Source organism: Gambusia affinis, linkage group LG01 (assembly GCF_019740435.1).
Source record: "Gambusia affinis linkage group LG01, SWU_Gaff_1.0, whole genome shotgun sequence".
In the NCBI taxonomy this organism is placed as follows: Eukaryota; Metazoa; Chordata; class Actinopteri; order Cyprinodontiformes; family Poeciliidae; genus Gambusia; species Gambusia affinis.
The window spans coordinates 4,722,996-4,745,987 of record NC_057868.1 but is presented as its reverse complement, the minus strand read 5'-3'; the positions used below and the strand labels follow the sequence as shown (position 1 = coordinate 4,745,987).

Here is a 22,992-nt window from a genome sequence, read left to right as displayed (position 1 = left end):
TAGACAGAAATTACAGTTCCATCACAAGAAAAGTAAGCCCACAGCATGTGATGATTCCACCTTCATGTTTCACTGTTGCTTTGTGTTCATTACTAAATTTTTCTCTCAGAATTCTGGTCAAAAGTTTACAATTCACTTTGTGAAGGTATTTTACAAGTGAACCAAAACATTTTAGCCAGGCTTTAATGTTTTCTTTTGAAGAAAAATAATTCTGCCTTACAACCCTATTTCTTAGTCAACTTATGGAGATTGTGGGATATTGTTGTCAAACAAATATTCATCAGTATTGCTGTCATGCTTTTTGCAGGCTCCTTGACCAATCCTATTTCTTTTCTTTTTTGGATGGTTCATTCATCGCTTGAAAAGTTACTATTATCTTAAATTTTCTCCACTACTGGACGACTGCTTTCACTGTACTGTCGAATATAACTCTATTATTCCTTAATTTTCATCCCAATTTGTTTTTTCAGGTGAATTGCACAAGATATATGTGACATGGCTGAAAATGGTTGTAGAAGTATTTATTATGGTCTCAAAAACCCAGTGTTTTATAGTTTGAAATTCCGCCGCGTTTCTTTAGAAAACCAAACTCGAGCATATGTGAAATGAATCTGCCAGTTGTTTTGCGTGAGTCAGTCACAATCTGCTACTTATCTCTGGGCATTCATATACGTGTGTGTGCGCGCGTGCGTTTGCGTGTGTGTGTGAATGTGACATTCCGGCGGGGGGAACCTGAGAAGGTGCAACTTACGAGACACTAGATTCGGCTCCTTCTGGGAACTGAAGGGTGCTGAAGTGTCAGAATTTCAGTTTTCTCCACATGGTCGCCGCCAGTTACATACTGAACCGCTGCAGCTCTTTCACAAGTTCATTCAGCTGTTTTAGTCCTTATCCTAAAAAAAACCCCTCTACTTTCATTCCTCTGTTGGTCAGGATCACTCTGTGCTATATCATCTGCACTCTGTCGCTCCCATTTCCCCTTGGAAAATTAACTTTCTCACCCTCTGTGCTCAGCCCAAGCTTCAAGGCAGAGCAAAATTAGAAGGGGGGGGGAGGAAAGGGGAAAAAGAGAGGGAAGAGTTTGGAGTTTGAGAAGTACGGGCCCCTCCCACTTTCCGGAGATGCTCCAGCCCATCCCTAAATTGTGGGCCAATGGGGCTGGCTCATTCACTCCTTCTACAATAGGTAAGGAGAGAGAGGCACAGAGCAACAGATATATATTGAGACAGAGATAGACAGAAAGAGGGAGAGATACTGAATCTAGCAGGAGGAGAAAGACAGTGCAGAGAAAAGATTTAAGAAGGGAGACAGAAGGAGGAAGGGAAGTTAAGATTAAGTGAAACCCTAGGGGAGTGAAGTAAAAGCTGGGAGACAAGCAGATTAATGGACATGAAGAAGCAGATCTTCTGACAGGACAGATTTACAGTGTGGACAACCCACTGGGAGGAAAAGCAGTAACAAGAAAAAAAAAGGAGGACAGGAACATCTGAGAGGAAACCATTTATCACAGCTGCCTCGTAAGACATTTCATAGGACAGAGGGGAAGCTCTTTGCAGGTGTAGATGCAGACAGGTGGACGGACAGACATGCTGCTTGGCGTACTGCTTCTTTGTGCTGCTGGAGGAAACTGGGGGTCCACCCCGGGAGCGTGGGGGTACGGACAGGTCCAAGACAGACAGGAGTCTGAGGCAGCTTGCCCAGCCCCTTGCCAGTGCGAGGAAGATGGCATTTTTATCATGGTGGACTGCTCAGAGATGGGTCTGTCATCTGTGCCGGCGGGCCTGAGCCCTTTCACCACATACCTGTAGGTAACATCTTGAAGTTAAAGAATGTTTTACTGCCCGATCAGACCTGGTTTTACTGAAATACCTTTAAAATGATGGATCTCTTGAAGTGTTTTAATGGCTGTTTGACTGCGTGGTTGTGCTTAAAGAGTTATCATCATCTAAACATCTGGCTTGTTTAGTTTTTATGATGGAAACCTATATTCAAAATATTGTTAGAAACTGTAATACGGCAATAATGGACACATAAGACACATTCTATTAAAACTGGAACTAGAGCAAATCCAGCTCAACATATCAATGTAAGAACAAGTGACAGCGCGTGTGCGAATGGTCGAGTGTGTTGTGCTGTCCACTACAGGTAAATAACCGAAGTACTTTCAGTGTCAGGTTTCCCCAACACCAACTGGAGACCATGAATATTTGTGCATCTGTGTAGGTGTGTGCTCATAAATTGGAGTTGAGAATGGCTTCCGCATGCTTTGGGCTTAATTTCTCTCCTTTGCCAGTTAGTATCTCCATTTCATACCTACTTGTTTTCATTTCCCTCTGCCTATTTTCAGTTCCCATCTAAAGACATAAGCTAGTGGAAACTACTCTCTTTTTTTCCCCATAAAGTTGTTTTTTAATAAATTACTGAGATAAATTGTTATGAAAATGTAAACAATTCATGCATGTAATGGTTTCTTTCAATTACATTATTTTTCCATATAGATGTTTCATTGGCAATTGAACCACATGAAAAATGACAGATTATGAATCCTGATTAAATCAAAATTAACTAAGGTGTAAATAACTTTGTTCCCTCACAGCAGATTATGTTCAGAGGGTAGGAAATGTTCTTCTGGTGGGTACAAAATGACATGCAGACAGCTCCGTTTTGTAAGATTTGGTACATTTTGTTCGTACAAATTTCTCTACAGACGTTGCAGTCAATGCTCCACAAAAGGTCATTGTTGTTAGTTGTGCTCTCTTTTTATTCGCTTCCATTGTCTTATTATGAGCTTGTCAGAATAACGCCAGCTCCCATTGCTGAATAACTTTAAAATCAATCCAGAGATGTCCATTCTTACATCCGCACACAGTGTGCTGCTGTTCTTCTTGGCATGTGGAGGAAGTACGCACAGAAATCCGCTTGCAATCGCATCATTCGGTGGTACCACAAACACAAAAGACAGGATTTCAGTCAAATATTGAAAGTGAGCATCAAAACCTGCTGCGTGAATCTAGCCAAAGAGAAGGTTAAAATGGGCTGATGTGTGCTTCAGTGTTAGTTAGTCTCCAAGCTTTTGTGGACTTTACTGATGTACACGAACAGGTATTTGTTTAAAATGTACTTTTTCACTCTCACACGTTGGTCTCTCATCGTCAATCAGGTAAAAATAACACATCTACAATCAGCTCTATTTGCAACTTCACAAAATGACTTAGTTGTATAACTAATTCATAAATGGTGAAATACACAGTTTTGTAGATGATTTGTGCGGTTATGTGTTTGAAAGGTTGTCATATCCTGCAAATGCATCTAAGAGCTACCAGCCACTTTAGAGGTAATAAGAGACACTTTAGACTTCTTACAGAGCTCTTTCTTGCACCACCCTGCTGTTGCCTAAAAGCACATCTGTCAAAGATCTTCACGGTGCAAGCCTTCAGACGAAATATTACCAACACTCTGCGATGCTGAAGTGCTAAAAAGTGAATAAAGGGAAACCCTGACTTATAGAAACACGCATGAATGATGCTTTGCTTTATGGACGTCTTGGGGGCCTGCAACAATCAGATTTCACTATGAAAGTTTAAATACATGTAGTGTTTAGGTTTTAACTCTTAATCAAATAATCCCTGTATAGTGGAAGCCAACAATTTACGTAAACTATAAAAAGACAAATAAATGTTTTTTTTGTTTTTTTTTTACCCCTCTCATTGTCTGACATTAAATGAGGCAAATCGTTTCTGTATTTAGTTCACTTAGGAGTACCAGAATAATTTTTATTTGCTAAATGCCTTAATAACAAGAGAAGATTTTGTCTTTGATGATTTTTTTAACTCCTTAACCCTCAACCCTGGAAAATACAATGGAGAAATGGCACACAGGCGTTTTGCTGCAGGTTACTGAACAAACAATAAAGTTATACCTTTAAGTCATTTGGGAAAGCCATGGTGGTAAAGATGCGATGGCTTTGTAAGCTTGTAATTCACGCATTTTTAGTTAAGTGAATGCAGATGTATTTTATGGCAACACATTGTGTCTTAACTGAGGACAATCAGGATTTTCAGAATTGGTATTGCTTGGTTATAGTGACAGAAATAAAGGCTTGTCCAGAGCAATATTTAAAGGGAATCTGCCACAGTTCCCAACAGTGACAAAGAATGGCTTTGTTTGCAAATATCTAATTATAACTACATATGAGCATAGAAATTATTGGTTTGGGGAAACAAAACAAAAAAAAAACTAGGGTGACCTGAAAGACTATTCCTCTTTGGCAATTCTAATTGCTCCTAGATGCTCCTCTGCAGCCACACACAAATACTCCTCATTCCCTGCAAACACTGGCTTAATTGTTCATTTCCCTCCGTTACCTAACATTGGAACTGACCAATTAGTGAGTTTGAGGGCTGATTTAGAATAAGATAAATAAACTCAGAGGCCGACTACACACACCCACGCAGACTCGCTCACACACATGCAGTACTTTTAGAGAAGTCAAGAAAGGAATGTGGGATGGCAGTGAAGATGCCACTACAAATGAAGCTCCTACAGGAAAAAAAATAATAAATAAATCAAACGTCAAAAGATTTCTCTTTTAAGTTGTTGATAAAAATGATGAAAGAGAAACAACTTCTGCCTGACTGCACTCAAATGCATGCACAAACACACTAGGTCCAACCTCCATGGCGAGGACATACAGTTCACCATATTGTACAAAGGTTTATGACAGAGGTGAGCTGATCCGATCTCCACCAGCATCTGCTGAAGTGTCCAGAACACCCCGTTGTGGTGTGCAGGCAGGATTAGCCTCTGGGTGCGCAGTGCAAAGAGATTTTCTTGGGGATTTACTCGGAAACTGTCCACCTTAAAAACTGCATTAACACAAATCTCTGAAAGTGTATGACATCATTCGCTCGTGTCACCAGAGAGCTCTTCAAAGCGAGCCAAAATGTTCACGCTACGACATTGGAGAGGGTGATTCGGGCAGCGCAGGGACTATTACATCTTCCAGAGTTTATTTGCAAACCTGGAAGGCCTTACTGAATTCATGTATAAACATAATTAAATGTGAATCAGCAAAAATAATTGTATCCTAACACTGAGGGGGAGTGCAGTGTGGAACTCTGCAAAGGAATTTAACCACTGGGAGGCAAAAGGTGCTGCGAGAGGCTCAGAGCAAAGTTGCTGAAGATTTATGGCAATAATAGTTTCTGTGGGCAACGCATAAAATGAGCTGTCATGTGTGACGCTTTGAAAATCCTGCTCTTTGATATCAGATTAGGAAGAAAAGACCGTGCCCAAGGGTGAAGGACTTTGTGAGTGTGCATGGATATGTGCAATGCTAGAGAACACTAAGTACAGCAGAGTTGTTTGAGGATCTGAATAGTTTGATGTATAACTAACGGCTGCATGTCACAAGAGATGGGCTTACAATGACTCAGTAAGTAGCCTGTATGTAAGAAATGTTATATGACACTAAATGAATTAGTCAACTGTCCTAATGACAGAACTGCTCATACTTAATGCAGTTTTTGATTTCAGCTCTCTCAAGTCAATACTTTGTAAAGCAGCATTCATAAGTTGGTCATTCTGACACATGGTTACGCTTTGATCTGAATCATTTCATCGTAGGCTTGTTGCACAAAGTTATTGTCCTGCTGGAAAGTGAGTTTTTGCCTAGAGCTGTACATAGACAAGTCTGAATAGAACACGTTCAATGGGCAGCATGCCTTAAATCGTCATCAGCTGACCAAATACAGAATTTGAGGGTGTAAAAGAATTGTAACATATTTCTTAAAACATCTGATGCTGCCATTGTAAATTGGCCTTAACAGTAACTCTTTTTACTGGGCTGTTGATTTATTCTTGTCCTCCAAAATCACCCTGGACGTCTTAACTGCTTCTACCTTTAGTGTTCTCCTTCATGGCTAGTCAGTTTAGGTGAATAGCCAGGATCTGGTAGGTTTGTGGTTCCGTCTTAGTGTTTGCATTTTGAACGATTGATTGAACAGTTCTCCACCTGATGTCAGAAGTGTAGCATATTGTTTTATAACCTACATCTGCTTGAACCTTCTCTATAATGTAATCCCTCTTCTCACTGTTTGTTCACTGATGTTTTCTAACAAACCTCTGACACTTTTACAAACCAACTGTATTAATACTGAGAATCGCAGAGGATTTAATCTAGGAGTACCAAAATAAAGTAAAGGGAGCACTTTAAGATGCAAGCCAAAAATTTTTAATTATTATGAGCTATGCATCAGTTTCATTTCATTCATTCAGTTTCATTTTACAATTATGTGCTGTTATGGTGGTCTATCGCATAGAATCAGAATAAAAATATGTAAGCTTGTGATTATACAGAGAAAATATGGAGAAAGTGCAGAGGGTACGAACCCTTTTGCAAAGCACTGCAAAGTTCTAATTCCTAAACTTTCCAGAGGCTCATCTTCAAGTGTTTCATGCCACTGTAATCAGTATTTCTTGTGTGTGCGTGGGCATGTGTGTGTGTGTGAACTAGGAAAGGAGAGTGGAGCGTTTAGGTGAAGCTTCGTGGTAAAGCGGTGGGTGCGGTGAACTTCTAACAGTGTTTTGGCCGAGGCCAGGAAACCACAGCTAGTACATTACCAGACAGAGAAAAACCAAGGAGAGGGTGAGGATGTGTGTGTGAGCATGTGTGTGAGGACCACCCACATTGCAAGGGTGATTTCTTTTCTTCTTTTTTTTTTCTATTCGGAAGAGGTGAAACAAGAAAGCAAGGATGATGACGGGGCGGAATATGAAGAGTCAGAGAAATGCTCAAATCGGTGTTGAGGAAGCAGGATTTCATTTTGAATGACTTTGAAGATTTTATTGGGAGCGGCGGCGTGCATGTGGTGGGGACAACATCCTGCCTCTGTGGTGGCCATGACAGTAACAGTCGTGTGCGTGTCATTTAGCCATTATGTTGATGGAATGATTCCTATCAGGAGTGACCGGGGGTCACACTGTAAACATAGCCTCTTAGAGACAGAAGTTAGAGAAATTGTATGTGATAAAGTTGAAGGGAGGAAGATTTGAGGGGAAAGCAAACTGAAGTCAAAAAAGTGAGAAAAAAAAAAAAAAGGCAACGCTCTGTGACTTGGTGTGTGTGTTCACTGACAGTAGAAGGTTCTCTTTAGAGCAGTTATCAGCTCAAGCATCAGTGTCCTGGCTCCAGACGTCTCTGTTAGACCCCCGCCTTAACGACCCAGCCCTCCCTTGGTCTCTCTGTCGCCGACCTCCCCCCCCACACACACACACACCTCCCACCTTTTCTCCTTTCCTCACCTGCTCTTTCCAGTCTGTTTGAGATTGGAAGAATTTATATGCCCCAGCTTGTGTGCCTTCAGAGCAGGTGCTTAAGTTGCCCATGCTGCACTAAAGTGTAAATGTACCATTTCTTCAAAAACGCCCATCTAGTTCATTGCTCGAACCTCAGGTCTGAAGAGGAGAAATGAAGGGTGTGAATTGAGGTCAGACTTCGTAAATGTCCATATGTCAGCAGTTGCTCTGGCTGTGAGCCAAACAACTGTCGGAGAGCTAAGAGGCCCATATCAGTGGCCTACACTATCACGGGTAATCTGCTCTGCTGAAAAGCGCGCAAAAAGAAGTTACTCCCCTTTCATTTCCTTCATCCTTTATTATCCCTCATCTGCTCTTTTGTTCCTTCCTTCCGTGACAAAAACCTGAAGTGTTTACTTCCAAGGTGTCAATTCCTTAGCACCTTTCAAGGTTCCCCCGAGGCCCGGTGGCAAGCACATGCAGAGAAAACCCTTTTCCGCTTGTTAGAAGACATATATTCAAAAAAAAGGGAGAGGCAGTGCATTGGATTGTCCTTCCCTGAGAGTAATCTGGAAGGCTTTTTAAACCCCGCTCAAGGACAGACGGCAGGCAGGCAGGTACAGGACAACAATGAGAACAATGACTTTTCCCTTAGGAGCCACAGGCGGAGAAGACACTGTGGCCATGGTGTACTCTGTCGCTGCACATCCTGTCCTTTAGAAAAAAGGCAGAAACCTATCATGACACAAGATCTTTAAGAGAATCAGGATGAAGGCGGGAGAGATCAATGAAGTATCTGTTTGGATAGCATATGCACAAATGTCGTCTCAGGCCAGACACAGCTATCCTCGCCATTGTCTTCTTGTGCAATTCTGCTTGAATAAAGTCTTATTTGGGGAGCACAGTTTGGGGTTTCTCCCCTTCACTTGGATTCCTTCTGGTAGATGTTCTACTGGGCCAATCATCGAACAGAAGAAGGAGAAGTTGTGAACGATGACATTGATATTCTGCACTGCTTTTAAAATTGTAGTCCGCCTGTAGTTTTAGCAATAGCAACAGAGGAAGTGAACAAAGCCATTCAGTTCACGCTGGCCACGCTTCCAAATATTGAATTACCATTAACAGCCGCCTCCTTCATTTCTGTCTTTGCAGTGGACAACGGTTGTATATAGCACAGGCAATTTCTGTAAAGCTACACAGGGTCAAACTGGTGTATTGCATACGTCACAGGTAAACATTAGTGATTGGGTAAAATTTAAAACCTCCAGGAAGCAATAATTTCTAACTAGCCCAAACTTTCTGTACAAAGCAAATAGCAGTGGAGTAGGAGCTGTTTTTTACTAGGCTAATTTATGAATCTGTATGTTTCATGTAATGGCAGTGTGACGCAAGTGTATGACACACAGGGGCGAGGAATGCCCTTCTTTTAATGTGTGGTTGTGTGGTGAAGGGCTGCTTGTGTGCTGGCATGGCCCAGATTCCTATTCAGACCCTTTCCGATCCTGGGAATCCATGGGAATGTTTGTTTGTGTGTGTGCTCACGGGTATATGTGCATGAATTTGTGCGAAAGGACGAGTCCTTTCATTTTCACCACAGAGACGGCATTGTCCTGTCTAGGGACAAACTACAGTTTGGTACAGATGTGTGTATGTTTCAACGATACACATATTCAGTCATTAGTAGCTGATTTTTGTTTTGGCATAATGAAGTCATCTTTATGGAGAATAATGCTTATGAGCAATAATAAAAACAGACATAGTTTTATTCTTTTGCAGAAGGCATTAACTATAGAAACATTTGTGATGGTTTGTTTTCTTTCATTTCAATTAGCCCCACAGCTGCTTCAGTTGAATATCATGCGCATGACAGTGAAAATATTGCTTTCGGGAACACAATTTGCAATTAATACAAAAATATTGCTACTTCCTGTGTTCTTGCTCTAAATAGATTATCACAAGTAAAACAACTGATATTTGCTGATTAATTAGTCAAACTAAGTGCCAGACTAGAGCCTGCAGTCGGACCTAAACACATATGCCACTTGCGGCTTTAAAAGTGGTTTCCCAAAGCCAGTTACTTCTTATGCCATGACTGGCTGAGTTTTATGTGCCTAGACATATTTCTCCTTCTTGTAAGTGAGGGAAGCATATAGTGACCTTCTTTTTAAGGCAACTAACTGTCAGTGTGCAGAAACGTGTGAGTATGTGAGAGTGCTGGCTTGCTTTTAAAATCTCGTCACACTGACACTTTCTCTGGTTTTATAATCAAAAGGACTTCAAAACACAGAAACAATACGCTGGAAAATTTGTTAAAAGACTGATGGCACCATGGGCCTTTGTAAACAGCTGTGTGGGAATCGAACCCCACACAGCTGCACTGAGGACTAATAACCTTTATGTATATATATGAAGAGGAGTACTGTACTGGCCCTGAATGATGCAAAGCTGTATCGGTTTTGGGACCATAACTTTTTAAACCGCTGATATACCTTGATACTTGAAGCTAACCGATACTTATTTAGTACAGTTATTTTTCAAGATTCAAATATAATAACCCCACAATTATCAGCCATAAAGGAGAATGCGAGCAGCAGTGTTGACAGCAGGGTGTGTAAGACACAGACTTCTAAGTTCCTTCCCTACATCTCAACATAGGTCTGTCTGTCTCCATCTACCTATCTGTAAGATTGCTGGCCAGGTCTGCTGTGCAGAGTGGTTCATGTCGGACTGGCAGTCTGCAGGTGATGACTAGCAAGAGCTAATGATACTTAATGCTTCTTACAACAATGGTCACACACACACACCCACACACTTTCAAGATCTCATGGGGCACATTGCTTGTGAATATGTTGCACAAGCCTGAGAGCGTGTATTAACATAAATACATCCTTCTTCCGTACACAGTAGAGCTGTTAGTGGGTAATAATGGATAATGCATCGGTGTTTCCCCACAGAGTAGTAATTATGATTGTTATTAACATTTATTTCACCAGGAAAATTCCACTGAGACTAAAAATCTCCTTTGAACGAGAATCCTGGCCAAGACTGGTAGCAGTAAACAGTTTACTGAACATTCACACTGAAAAGGGAAGTCGAAATGAGGATCAATTCAGATAAATAAAAAAGTCTGACTGATGCAAGTTTATTAAAATTATGAAACACTCACAAATATTGACAAATGTCAAATAAAGAGTCAGCCAGTTAAATTGGCAAAACAATAAATGGAAATATGATATTGATATCTTTCTGTAAGGCCTTTTAATGTAAGCTAGCTTTAAATGGAGGAAAACCCAGCAGCTGGATTGTTAATAACTGGCACCTTAATGTTTTTGTATAGCAAAATGATTATTATTGAGAATGGTAGAAAGCAGACATTTTTATAAACAACTCTTATCTTTAAACAGGAATGGATGGACTCACAGTATTAGTATATTAATTTTTTAATATATATTTTGAAAGATATTCACCACTGCAAGGCCACTGCAACTGCTGCCAGACTTCCTCATGTCTCTATTACACGTCTGAGAAGGAATAAAAGGGGAAATCTGGATTTTTACACGCGTGGCAAGAGGCCAAGCTAAATCTCTTTAAACCAACAGCAGCCACATGCCTTCATTGGAAGGAGGTAAGATTTCATCAAGTGCTGATCAACATTCTGTTCTAGATATTATCCATGGGTGCCCATAAAATAGACGGCACAACTGCAATGATCACAGCTCTGTAAATGCATGAGCAAAGTAGAACAGATGCCAGCAATGGAGTTGAGTGTTTTTCTTAAAAAAAAAAATGGATTGTCCTCCTGTTTCTGCCATTCAACCAAATGAAGTCATAATAGAGGATGACATTAATACTCATGAGGTTTCCTTTTACTGTTGGACTTTCTGCTAAGAAGTGAATCAGCATGAAGGATAAATAAATAAATAAAACTCCTTAGTCTTAGGATTTATGTGCCTAATGTGAAAATACATTAAGAATAGATACATAAATAAGTATTTAAACTGAACACATGTATAAGAGATATCCTGCAGTTCAATTTGTAATCTTTTCCAGACATTTGTAGCATCAGCAAATGTTTTCATTCTTAGCCTCATAGCTTTCATGTTTAGGAAATATCACAAACATAATAAAACCAGAAAAAAAAAAAAACTCTACTTGCTGCATCGACTGATTAGTGGGCAGGGCAATGCATGCCTCTCTGCTTCCTAAAGTCATGGCCTACTCAAAACAGCTGCCTGTCAGTCCTGTCCACATATTGGAGACAGTTGTATGTTGTGTAGCACCGACTGTTCCAATGCTTCCTGTTCCATTACTGAAGTGCTTGACCTTTCACCCCTCCCTCCGCTCTATCTCATGGCAGGGTGTGTGTGTGTGTGTGTGTGTGTGTGTGTGGGAGGACAGGGAGCATGCACATGTGTGCGTGCATGTGGTTATGTGCGTGTGCTGTATACCAGGGTTTGAATAAGTCCCAAAGGGCACGAGTACGTTTCCCATGACATGGCCTTAGACTAAACAGCCGTTCTCTCCACCCAGACATCCGCCTGCCATTCTCCCCGAAACCGCAGCAAGGGGAGAAGAGCACAGAACATGGAGGCATCTCTCTATTTATTTTTTTTTCTCTTCATCCCCCTTTCCGTGTTTCCTGGTACTTTTATAGGTAGGTCCTCACCGTATCGCTCCTTGTCCAGGTGAAAGACTTCTCCCTCGCCCTCTCCCTTTAGTCTTTGTGCCCCGTGAATGAGAGACAGAGAGAATAAGAGAGGGAAAGATAAAGAGAGAGTGCATTCGGACACAAAGGCTGGTGTACCCCTCCCAGGAAGTCTGGGAGAGAGGGAGAATGAAAAAAACATCTTCAGAGGAAGGAGGAGGGAGAAAGGCATTGTGCCCTCCTTCCTGACTCTTTGTAAGTGTGTATACGTGTGTGCAAGCTCATGTGTGACCAACAAGAGAAACTGAATGCCAGTGCAGTCAGTCTATTCAGATTGGAAAAAAAAAAAAAAAAGAAAAAGCAAACACACTTAAACCTCACCCTTGCATACAATCCACACATACACAAACATGCTGTTATGCACACAACCATTTAGAGCCTCTTAAAGGCAGCACCCAAGCGCTGACTACCAGTGGCATTGTGAGGAATAAAAGATCCTCTTTCATCGTGTATTAACCGTTTCAAAGCACTAAGCGGAGAGGATCAAACTGAATCCAGCTGAAGACATCACTATCATAATTACTGTAAAAGACAGTCAAGGTGCGGCTCAAGCAACGCTGCTGCAGAAGACCTGCCCTCTGGCTGCCGATTTTTGCTGAAGATCTATTACTCTAATGTTTCTCACATCTAAGCTGCCTTCAAAGGAAGTTAGCTTACTGCCATAATTGGCTGTTTGTCGGCTAAATATCTCCACCTGAGGAATGGGGTGAGGGATTGACAGAGAAGCGCGAATAAAGATGAAGATGAGGAAGTGAAAATAATGGCCTTAGGTTATGATGCCTTTGATTTTGGTCTGTAAGTGTTTTAGAGGTATGTACCTACATGCAGTGTTATGATTGTCTTTCAAAACTTGTCACATGTTGACATGTCTAGCATTTCTATATATAATATCTCGGTATAGAAGCATTATGAGGAATGAGAGGTGTTGACTGTGGCCTGATTGATGCAAAACAATTTTAATAAGCCACAACATCTGCATTGGGGATGCAAATCTGATATTTTCATTTATACTAGACTGTCTAGAATATTGAATGATTTGAAATATTTTGCAAGAGACCCTATTTCAGTTGAGGTTCTGACCTTTATTTGGCCCAGTTCACTATTGTTAGACATGAAGTAATGACCCCTGATCAATCTAAACAACTCAGTGATTGGTATGAAACATCCCAAAGCAAGCAATTTTTTTTTTTTTTACATTTAAAAAATTGGACACAGAATGGTTGATAAAGTTGGTGCTTTAAAGTGTTTGGTTAGGCTATGGTTGTACTGAGATACCTTTTAATGATTATATGAATGGAACTTTGAAACATTCAGTGTCGATATCTGAGATTACGGCAACTATGTGGACTCATTGCCCTTGTTTGTAGATTTCTCATGCTAAGAATTTGATTTGATGATTATTTATTAAAATCATTGTTAAGGTTGCTGTTGTAACAGAGACAGTCATTGGTTATCAGTACACTGTTTCACGAAAGACTTGAAGTCAGAATGAAATATCTTCTGCCAGTGTCTGTAATTTATGAAAGGACTAAGGAGGCATGGACGGTAGAAGCCGGTCTGAGTAGTGTCATTACCATAGCAACCATCTACGGCAATGTTTAGCTGGCTTCACACATTCAGAGATATTGTAGAAATCATTAAAGGTCTGCTTTCCTATTACCACACATTGATGAGACAGAACAGACTGCTGGACTTTGTGGGTTGTTAGTTATCACCATTATCACCACATGACTGTTTTTCTCCAGTCAATCCAACATCACCTCTGTAAACTAATTAATTTTCCATGCTTAACCTTGTTTAACTAATTGCTTTTTTTTTAGTCCTGTGGTGCCTTGTGCATGAAAAGGGCTAAATGTGCATGCTACATCATGCTATGATATCAAACCTGCTGAGCTCTACTCCTCACCTCCTGTGATGTCAGCTTCCTTTACAAAACATTTCCGCCCGTTGAGACCAGTTCAATTGCTCATTTATGAATGAGCTTTGTTGTCTATCCAGCAATATGATGGAAATCTTTTTGTAAAAAGAGAATACAGGGACACAAGCCTGCTAAACATATAAGTTAGTTCAAAAACATTATTATTTTTATGTTATTGACAAGAGAAACTCATTTCTCTTTGGGCAGAGCTTTTCAATTAGTAATGCCTGACATAGAAACATACATATTGGTCAAAACATTTGGCTGTGTTCCTATACTTCATTCAGAATTTCTTTTAGGGATGACTGGACTTCCAGGCATACTGAAAAATGACGCTTGAGTGGTAGAGGGAGATGTTACAGTGAGTGGTCTTGCCAAATGATCATGACTGATAAGATGGAATTTAAACAAGCTTTTCATTAAAGAAAAATGTTTCTCTGCTCAGCTTTGTCTAACGGATGCATGTCAGTAAACACTAAGACTAAAATCCAAATACAAACACCTGGTGGTATCTGGCCTGATCTGTGGGCGTATTCACTCACCAGGGTGGTCCGTCAAATGCACCCAGAGTCTGGAGTGTGGTGTACGCGTCTCATATGATGTGGCCAATTGTTGTGCTGTGCTAAATCACCAGCTCTTGTCAGTGAGGCTTCAAGTTTAAAACTGGCAACAATGGAGCTAGGGGCACATTCACACCCACACATGCACACAGCCTTTGATCATGGCAGTGATAACATACTTCAGTAGTTCTGTTGATGCCAAAGTGGAAATTTGATAAATCACATTATTGTAACTACAGAACTGTGGAACTCCATGCTCCGGTTGAAATTTAAAACACGGATGCACAGGGAAAGAAGGGGTGTTAGAGATAAAGAGGTATAAAGAGCAACTGAAAGGGCCAAGGCTTATGAATGGAAATGTGCTTCTACTTCTTCCTACTTTTGTTCCTCCCTTAACACAAGCTCTGTGCCATGGATACACTATCAATCACAACATAAAGCAGTTAAATACCCTTTTTTTATGTTTGTGCCAATGCTAAACCTTTCTTTTCTTACATTCTCATGGGCAAAAGTGTACATACTTAGTGGAAGAAAGACTAAACTATCAATCAAAGCAAATCTTGACAAAGACAGAGTAGAAATGGGAAAGTGTTCAAGTCTTTAATTTCTCGATATCTAGCTCACAGTTCCTCACACACTAACTCAAGAAATTTAACATAAGCTCGGTGAAATAGAATTCCTTTCACATGAAGGTGAAAATGATCATTTAGTTTCATACACAGCTGACGTCCTCTGGTATCAGGAAAACCTTATCAGACATCAAAGCAAATAACCTTAACTGTAGGCTGAAGAAAAAAATGTCTGAACAAACCAACCATCAGAGAAACCAAAGGCCTCAGTGTCGCCACCCTCAGGCCTTAACAGGTAACACGTGGAATTCAGCAATTGTGTAACACCAGAGAGCACTGTTTTTTCTCTGAGCACACCTTAACCTCTGATGTCATGTGATACGTCTGATATGGAGAAGGCACGCTTTCACTTCCTCATCTTTCTCATTGGGTTTTTTTCACCATTGTGGTTTCAGTGTTAAATTAGATTAAAGCCAACAGCAACTTTCTAAGTGGCTCTAAGAAAAGCTATTTCTTGAGCTACAATATCACATAATTCACTTTCGTAACTTTTAAGGCGAGAAGGTGGCTGCAGACTTGTCACCAGTAGTTAGATAGTTCTGCTTGAGTTTGTTAGATTTTATAGTATTTGGTTTCAAGCCATTTTGTACGGTTGATTTGCCTTAGACTGCTACATGGCTGTTGAGTAAAAATGGATTAAGGTCTAAGTTGGTTTGAGGCCTTTTGGTCTTAGTCCACGTTGTTTGAGGCCATTTGGCTGATGGAATTTGGTCAGAGGATGTTTTGCCTTGAATTGTTTTGGCTCTGGTCACTTGGTTTCACGCCATTTTGTCAGAGATAGTTTAGGATGAGGCCGTCTCACCTAATGCTGGGATGATGCTGTTTGGTCTGGGGCTGATTGCCCTCAAGCCATTTGGGCTAATGGCATTCGGTCTGAGTAAATTCTGCCTGAAATTGTTTAGTCATTTTAGTCTGGTGCTATTTTTTTTCTGCATTTTGTATGAGACTGTTTTCTCTGACAGCATTGGGGTCTTTGTCAATGTTGCTGAGTGCTGTTGGGCTGTGATCTACTTTCCCAAGATCATATTATTTTTTGTCTATGGTCTTATGTTTGATGTTGTTTATTCTACTGTCTGAAAACAATGTTCTGAGACCAAAGGACTGCATTGCTAATCCTTGTGTAGAATCATCAAAAGGAGAATAAGAGGACCTTTTAAGAGTTGTAGTGATGAGCAGCTGTCTGCTTTCTGTGATGCAAGCACTGCTGGGCAGTCTTTAGTTTGTCCTTCAACAGTAAAGGGAAATCTAAGCAGTGGTGCTGCTTTGTGGGACCCTTCTCGTTGAGAGATGGGTTCTTCTTGAGGCAACCTCAGACTGCTGAGTGTGATGGCTAAGATAGGGCAAAAACAATTCCCTGCTGAATTCTCTCATAAAAAATTAAGGGTGCAAACCACATGTGCTCCCATTCTGTCTCCCCCCACACACAGCAATCTTTTTCTACGGCCCAGCAGCGTCGCTTGTCTGTGATGTGGTGAAAGGGTGACCAAGAACTGTAGCCACCACATCTGCAGACCCACTGGGAAACAATGGGGGTGTGAAAATGAGCGACAGACATCTTACCACACACACCACAGCCACCTATAAATGGAAGTAATATCATAAGGCACAAGCAGACACAAATACTGACACTGTGTTTCTCTCTCACACACAAAAGTCACACAGTGGAGATGTGCATAAAATGAGGGAGAGAGAAAACCAAAATTCTAACTGTGAAACTCCAATACGCCACACAGCCTGAGAAACCTTTAAGCGCCCTTTCTCTCATTTCTTTTTGCGGCCGTTTGTTTGCGCTGAAAATATCTGCACGTCACAGCGCCAGCCGACACAATGCACATGTGGTAGTCATCAATCATAATTATCATGGTTTAAAAAAGCCACAGCTGTTATTTGATTTTAAAAACAAGCCATAACACAGTGCCTTCCAACGATACGTCAAGTTGTCAGCGGAGGCCTTGGCCTGCGCAGCAGAAACGTCTCTCTCTCTCGAGCTTCCCAATGAGCTTGCTGGAGCGCACAGCCGAGCTGAGCTGCATTCAACCTTTCCCCATGACTCACCAGCCTGTGTCTTTATTTTTAAACCTTTCCTTTCTGACTCTCTCTTTTACTTCATTGCAGCGTGCTTATTCTGTCTGAGCGCGGCGGCAGGCACGGACTTCACACAACGATTGTTTATGACTTCTTTAATCAGGCCCAGATAATGTAGAGTTGTCTCCATCTGTGGACACATCCCCAGAAACAGGCTGGATATGCCTGAATGGGAGGTGTGTGTGCAGCAGTGCTTTAATGATTGCTCTAGAATGCTCTAATAAATAGTTTGCAAAGTAGATTATTTGCACACGTACAATAATCAGCATTGTTTCCTGAGGCCACACAGATTTTTGGTGTGGTACATGATGTCACACATTTTTTTTTGATATGATAACAGTGGCATACACCAAAAGTTTGGCGGGCAAACTTTCAGTGTGTGCCGGATGAGTCGGGAGTGTGATTTTTATTTTTTATTTTTTACATGAACAATTTGAACGTCATATATATATATATCTTTTTCAAATCTATAGCCACATGCTGTCTGATTCATGTTAACTGTGTTTAACACTCTTTTGTTTGTTTTTTCTAACAATCAATTTGACAACAACAAAACAAAGAATAGCATAAAACAAAAGATGCTTGGGAATTTTATGCGATTGGGTTTTCAGTTTCAGAACAGCAGATTTCAACTAGCAACTCCATTCTGAGGAAAGTCACCCCTAAGTTATATATGAAGGCTTCATCCCGTTGACGATGCCCTCCTCAATGGGATGCAGATAATGCCATTCAACATGGCGACAAGAGAACAAAAGAAGGCTGAAAGTGCGCATTAATGGAAACAGACATTTTAATGATGGTACAGGAGAATATCAGAACATTTTTAACAATAAAAAAAAAAAAGCAATATTGTTGCTGCTTCAAAATTGAGAGTTAGCAGGACAGAGCTTCCGAGAATGACAAATCATAGAAATCTTCAGACTGAGATTTCTGTTGAATATTTACTCTCCAACGTTTACAGACTCCCCCAGAAAAGGACACGTCATTTTGGATTCTTTCCTTGTGTCAGGTCTCAGCTAAAAAGTAGGACAAACTCAAGGTTTGCTCAAACAATTCTGCTACCGAAAACGTTTGGTTCACAAAGTGAATTGTGGTAGTAAGTTCATCCGGGATAACAGCTATCTGGTTTTCTGAAACCAAAAACCCAGGATATGCCCATAGTTACCCCGGAATTAACTCAGGATTTTTACTGACTTCTGAAACGGGGCACCGGTGCAGCATGCAGCACGCTTCTGTGTCCACCTATCTGCTTTGAGCGCTGTGGTTCACGTTGAGGGAGGCGTGGCTTGTTATTGTGTGTTTGTAGGGGAGTTTGGTAATATAGGCCTTTAAGTCTGGAACTGCTACTTGGGCCACACAGTATACACTGCAAAAACAATCAAAGGGAATATATATATTTTGATAGGGCACTTTTTCCTCTAGTAGAAAATGGACTGGTGCTCTAGCACCACCTAGGGTCTATGTGTGCGTGCCCCTGCCTAGAAAACTTTATGACTTCAGACTTAACATTTGTTACACTTGTTGCACCGTTCACCTGAAATGAGAGCAGGAACAACATTTAACAGAAAAGCAGCAATACGACCCACGGTTACTCTGAAATGTTCCAGAAATCCTAAATTAGGTAATCTTTTGTCTTTTGGCAGGACAAACAGTAATGTTCTTCACAAATTAGGTTATTGTGGAAGAAGGTCTGTGGAAAAAGCTGATCTGATTACACGAGAGCCATATACAAACGATATGAAATATGTCACAATAAAAGTTACAGATTTTCATGTTTCTTAGTTTAAAGTTAATTATTAATAATATCATATTATTGCACCTTGATATCTGGAGATTATCTAGAGATCCTGTAAAAATAGCTTGATCTACTTCTTTTTCTACAATGTATGCTTAGCCGACAAGGGACAATGCATCTGGTTTTATGAAAATCATGAGGGAAAATTAGATATAAGAACATTCACAGGAAGGCTAATAAGTATTCAGAAACTTTACAGTTTCAGAGAGCTCTTTAGATCTTAAACTAATGATGGCACACACTGCAAAATCCAGTAGCTCACCAGAACTTGAGAGTCAGAGATTTAAACGGGACAGGTTTCTCTTTTCACTACATGTTGAGTTTCTAATCTTTGGCATTTATCTGGTGCCTTTGATTCTAATTTCAAGGATTTATGGGTTCGATACAAAGGCGTTTTCCATGCACTTCAAAGAGGATTAAGAGCTTTTTTATCTAAATATTTTTTTAAAGTCAATCCTTTCCAAGGGATTTGCTTATTTTCTTAAGAATTATTTAAAATTATAGCACCATAAAAATATATTTTCACGAAGTATGTTGGATACTTTGTTTATGCTTTATCTCAAATTTCGATCCTGCAAGATTTGGCTTTCAGGTGCTAAACTTAATCAGTCCACTCATTTCTCAGCTCAAGAGAAAGACTGACAGAGAATGTTGCTTAAATCTGATGAGACAACATTTCAAGGTGCCTGATGTCATTGGAAGTATACAGAGAGCTCGGGTTACACAAACATGTCGAACAAATATCCTGTTCCTTCTTAAACATTTTCCAAATTTTATTGAATGTTTCTGTACATGGATTATTTCCGCTGCTTTGCAGTCTCCGTTCCTCCCTTGTTTCATTCTCATGCATTTGCAGTGGACAACACCCACTGTCAAAGCATTTTATAGTGCTCCATTTGATAAATCTGTGCAGAGCTTCATGTTTGGCCCGCAACCAAAAATCCAAATGGTGGGAGCTGTGTTTCTAATCAGCTTTATTAGGCAAGTAGATAAGAAAATTTGATGCACAGAAACGAAAAGAATGCATGTTATTCACTTCGGTTGAATGTGTTTGAAATCTCTGACTTCAGCTCTGCTCACAAATGCATCCTACACAAATGCCTTAAACTCTCTGTAGTCAGAGCCAAGAGTCTATGTAACAGGAAATTCCCATGCAAAGGAAAGTAGCATGCCATTATGGTATCTTCATAAGAAAGTAATAAATGCAAGCAGATGATGTAAAAAGGCAGACAGGAACATTATGGACTGGCTGCTCATCCCCCCAAGAAAAGTCCACCTCATCAGTTAGAGTTGAATGCTAGACTCCAATCAAACGTCCAAATGTCTACAGTGGACAGTTGCCTTAAAGCGATTTGCTCAGGACTCCCTGAAAGTTAGCTGTAGATCACACGTATGATGACAGATCTATTCAGCCCCCCGGCCAGCTTGGTTGATTAGACAAACAAATAGCAAGAGTGTCAAAACTCACAACTGCAAAAGCGCTTCCGAAAGCACAGTTTACGCTTGCTAGCCTGGTGGTCTGCCATTATGAGCAGTGGTTAGTGTCATACACATATTCAGGCGCACACACACACAGAGGAAGCTGACTCTCAAAGACTCAAGCAAGACCCCAAAGGGCCATGAAAGCACAGAACTGGTGACGCAACACCTCCTTGCCTTCATTGTGTTTATCAAACAGACAACTTTACATGACTGGGGCCATGCGAATATACATGTTCCCTTACTAAAGTCTGAGTCATTATTTTGTCTTGAAATGTTTTTTAAAAAAAAGGGTTTTTGTGTTTTGAAAGTTTCTCTATCTGTGCGTCCTACACTTTATTATTTCACCATAATGCAGCTGCATCAACACTCACCACGAAACACTCATTCTCACGTCAGCATAGAAACAAACTGCGTCTGTTAGAGCAATGAACAGAGAGGGAGGGGTGGTGGTCTCCCAGAAAACCTGTGGGGGGAAAAAAGGAGTAATCAGGGAGGGAGAAGGAGAAAGCAAGAGGTAGATATAAGGGGAGCCTAAGGGGGTCAGATGTGAAAGAGAGTAGAGTGAGACATCTGGAAAAGAGAAAAAGTCCACAGGACAAGGAGGAAATTGCAGCTGCCCAACAGTGATTCATTGGGGAAAATTCTCTTCAGCATCTCCCTCTTCACCCTTTTGTCCCCCGACCTCTCTAACTAACCCCCCAACCTCTTCCCATCCTGCTCCTGCTTCAAATGACGTTTTGCCAAGTGAAAACACATTTTATCGTTCTTTTTTTTTTTTTTTTCACATCACACAAATAATATAAGGTATGCATTGATGCTTTTCCGTTTTGTGCCTCCAGGGATCTCAGTATGAACAACATCAGCGAAATCCAGCCCAGAGCCTTCCATCGACTGCACCTGTTATCAGAACTGTGAGTACAAAATCATTCAGCTCACACTTAGCTTATGAAACCCCGCTGTCAGAATTTACACTTGACAAAAAACAGACATTTCCTGAGCAGTTGATATGAGCAGACCTTGGAGATGGGGTTGATGGGTCTGGCTTGCCTCTGATCTCTCCCACCAAGAAAGTGCCTGCAGCAACACGCAAGTAGATTTTGGGATGGTGGTAAAAAAAAAAAAAAAAAAGGAACAAAAGGGAACCGGATAGTCACTTGGAGAGGGAATGCAGTCCTTAAAATATTTATAGGTTATTTTTTACTATCCAAAGTACTGCTTTTGTCTTCTACCTTGACTTATTTTTCAGAGAATGTGGAAGAAAAAATACTCTTGTAGACATGAGTATTGGCCAAAATACACACATTATAGCTTGAGGTCAATGTAATGTAATTATATAAGCATTCCAAGTTAAAAGAAGAATGCTTATGAGGAATTGTGAATCCTTCGTGTACATATATATGATAATACACAGCTTAATATTTCTTGTCCTGTACAGCCACAGAGTATTTTTTTCAGCAATAATTGGATGGACCAGAATTTTCTTTGGCTTAATCCATAAAACTACATTTCTGTGCATTTTTACAAATGCACATTTAAAAATTAGCACTCAACTACATTCAGAAGGCTGAAACCCACAAAGCATGCAAAAAAACCTAAGTGCTGTTATGGACCTACATTTAACTAGAGCTAAATCGGTGTACTCACATCTTTAAACATTGCTATAAATGTTTAGTATGGAAGCAGAACATGGGGAACTAGAGCAAGCTTCTGTTTTTAGTAGGTTTGGTTATTGTCGACACAGGTGTTTGTGCAAAATCAAAATCAGGTAGGTGCAGCTTATTCAAAAATCCTACTGCCAAATGCCTCTAGACCAGTCATCCCATTAAAGAAAGGTTTTCTTAGAGTCCACCTCCATGTCCATGCTTCTCAGCTCTAAAAGCAACTCGCTGAAAACCAGAGATGTGCAGGTGGCTCCTGTAAGTTAAAAGTATTGTTTAAAATATTGTTTACTGTAGCTTTCCAATGAATCCTCAGGACATTTATACACCTGTGTGCTTTAGTTGGGCTAAAGCACACAGGTGGTTTCCTTTCAAACAAAGATTACTCCAAGTGAACTAAATCCTTTCACTGCAAACCGTAAGAGAACATCCAAGCTGTTTGTTGGTAAGGTGTGTCCAGGGCAGGAGTATCAGATGTAAATGCAGAAAGCAGATGCTGTGTTCTGAGCTGGTAGAAAAACCTGATTATTTAATCATATATAGAGTGCTTGGAAGTACTATTTCAGGCATTCAGCTGAGAAGTACTGAATGATTTTGAGGAGATGTCTCAATGAGTTGAGCTTTGGAAAACAGAAGTGTGACTTTCGTTTATTAGTTTGCCTGCTGTACTGGGTCCTGGCTAAGGGGAGGCATTTGGATCGTCTTTGCCATCCACCTGAAGCAGGTGATCTCAATACGTTGACATGGAAACCTGTTAACTGTGTTTACAAAGTGCACCAAGGAGGGAAATTAGCCAGAGTTTTGATTGCAAAAATATGAGTTTGTTTATTTTATTTTTTTTCAGGTTTTTTTTAATCATGTGTA

The 22,992-nt window shown here is 40.5% G+C and overlaps 1 protein-coding gene across 1 annotated transcript in view; it reads left to right on the top strand.

Annotated features, from left to right (window-relative positions):
• Window positions 1–1,198: 1,198 nt before the first annotated feature.
• The window catches only part of LOC122827967 (leucine-rich repeat-containing G-protein coupled receptor 6), a 50,104-nt gene continuing 28,310 nt past the window's right edge, over window positions 1,199–22,992 (top strand). The window contains exons 1-2 of the mRNA XM_044111134.1: window positions 1,199–1,804; window positions 21,310–21,381. Coding sequence (XP_043967069.1) covers window positions 1,563–1,804; window positions 21,310–21,381 — 314 coding nt within the window. The 5' untranslated portion in view covers window positions 1,199–1,562. The remainder of the gene's footprint in view (window positions 1,805–21,309; window positions 21,382–22,992) is intronic.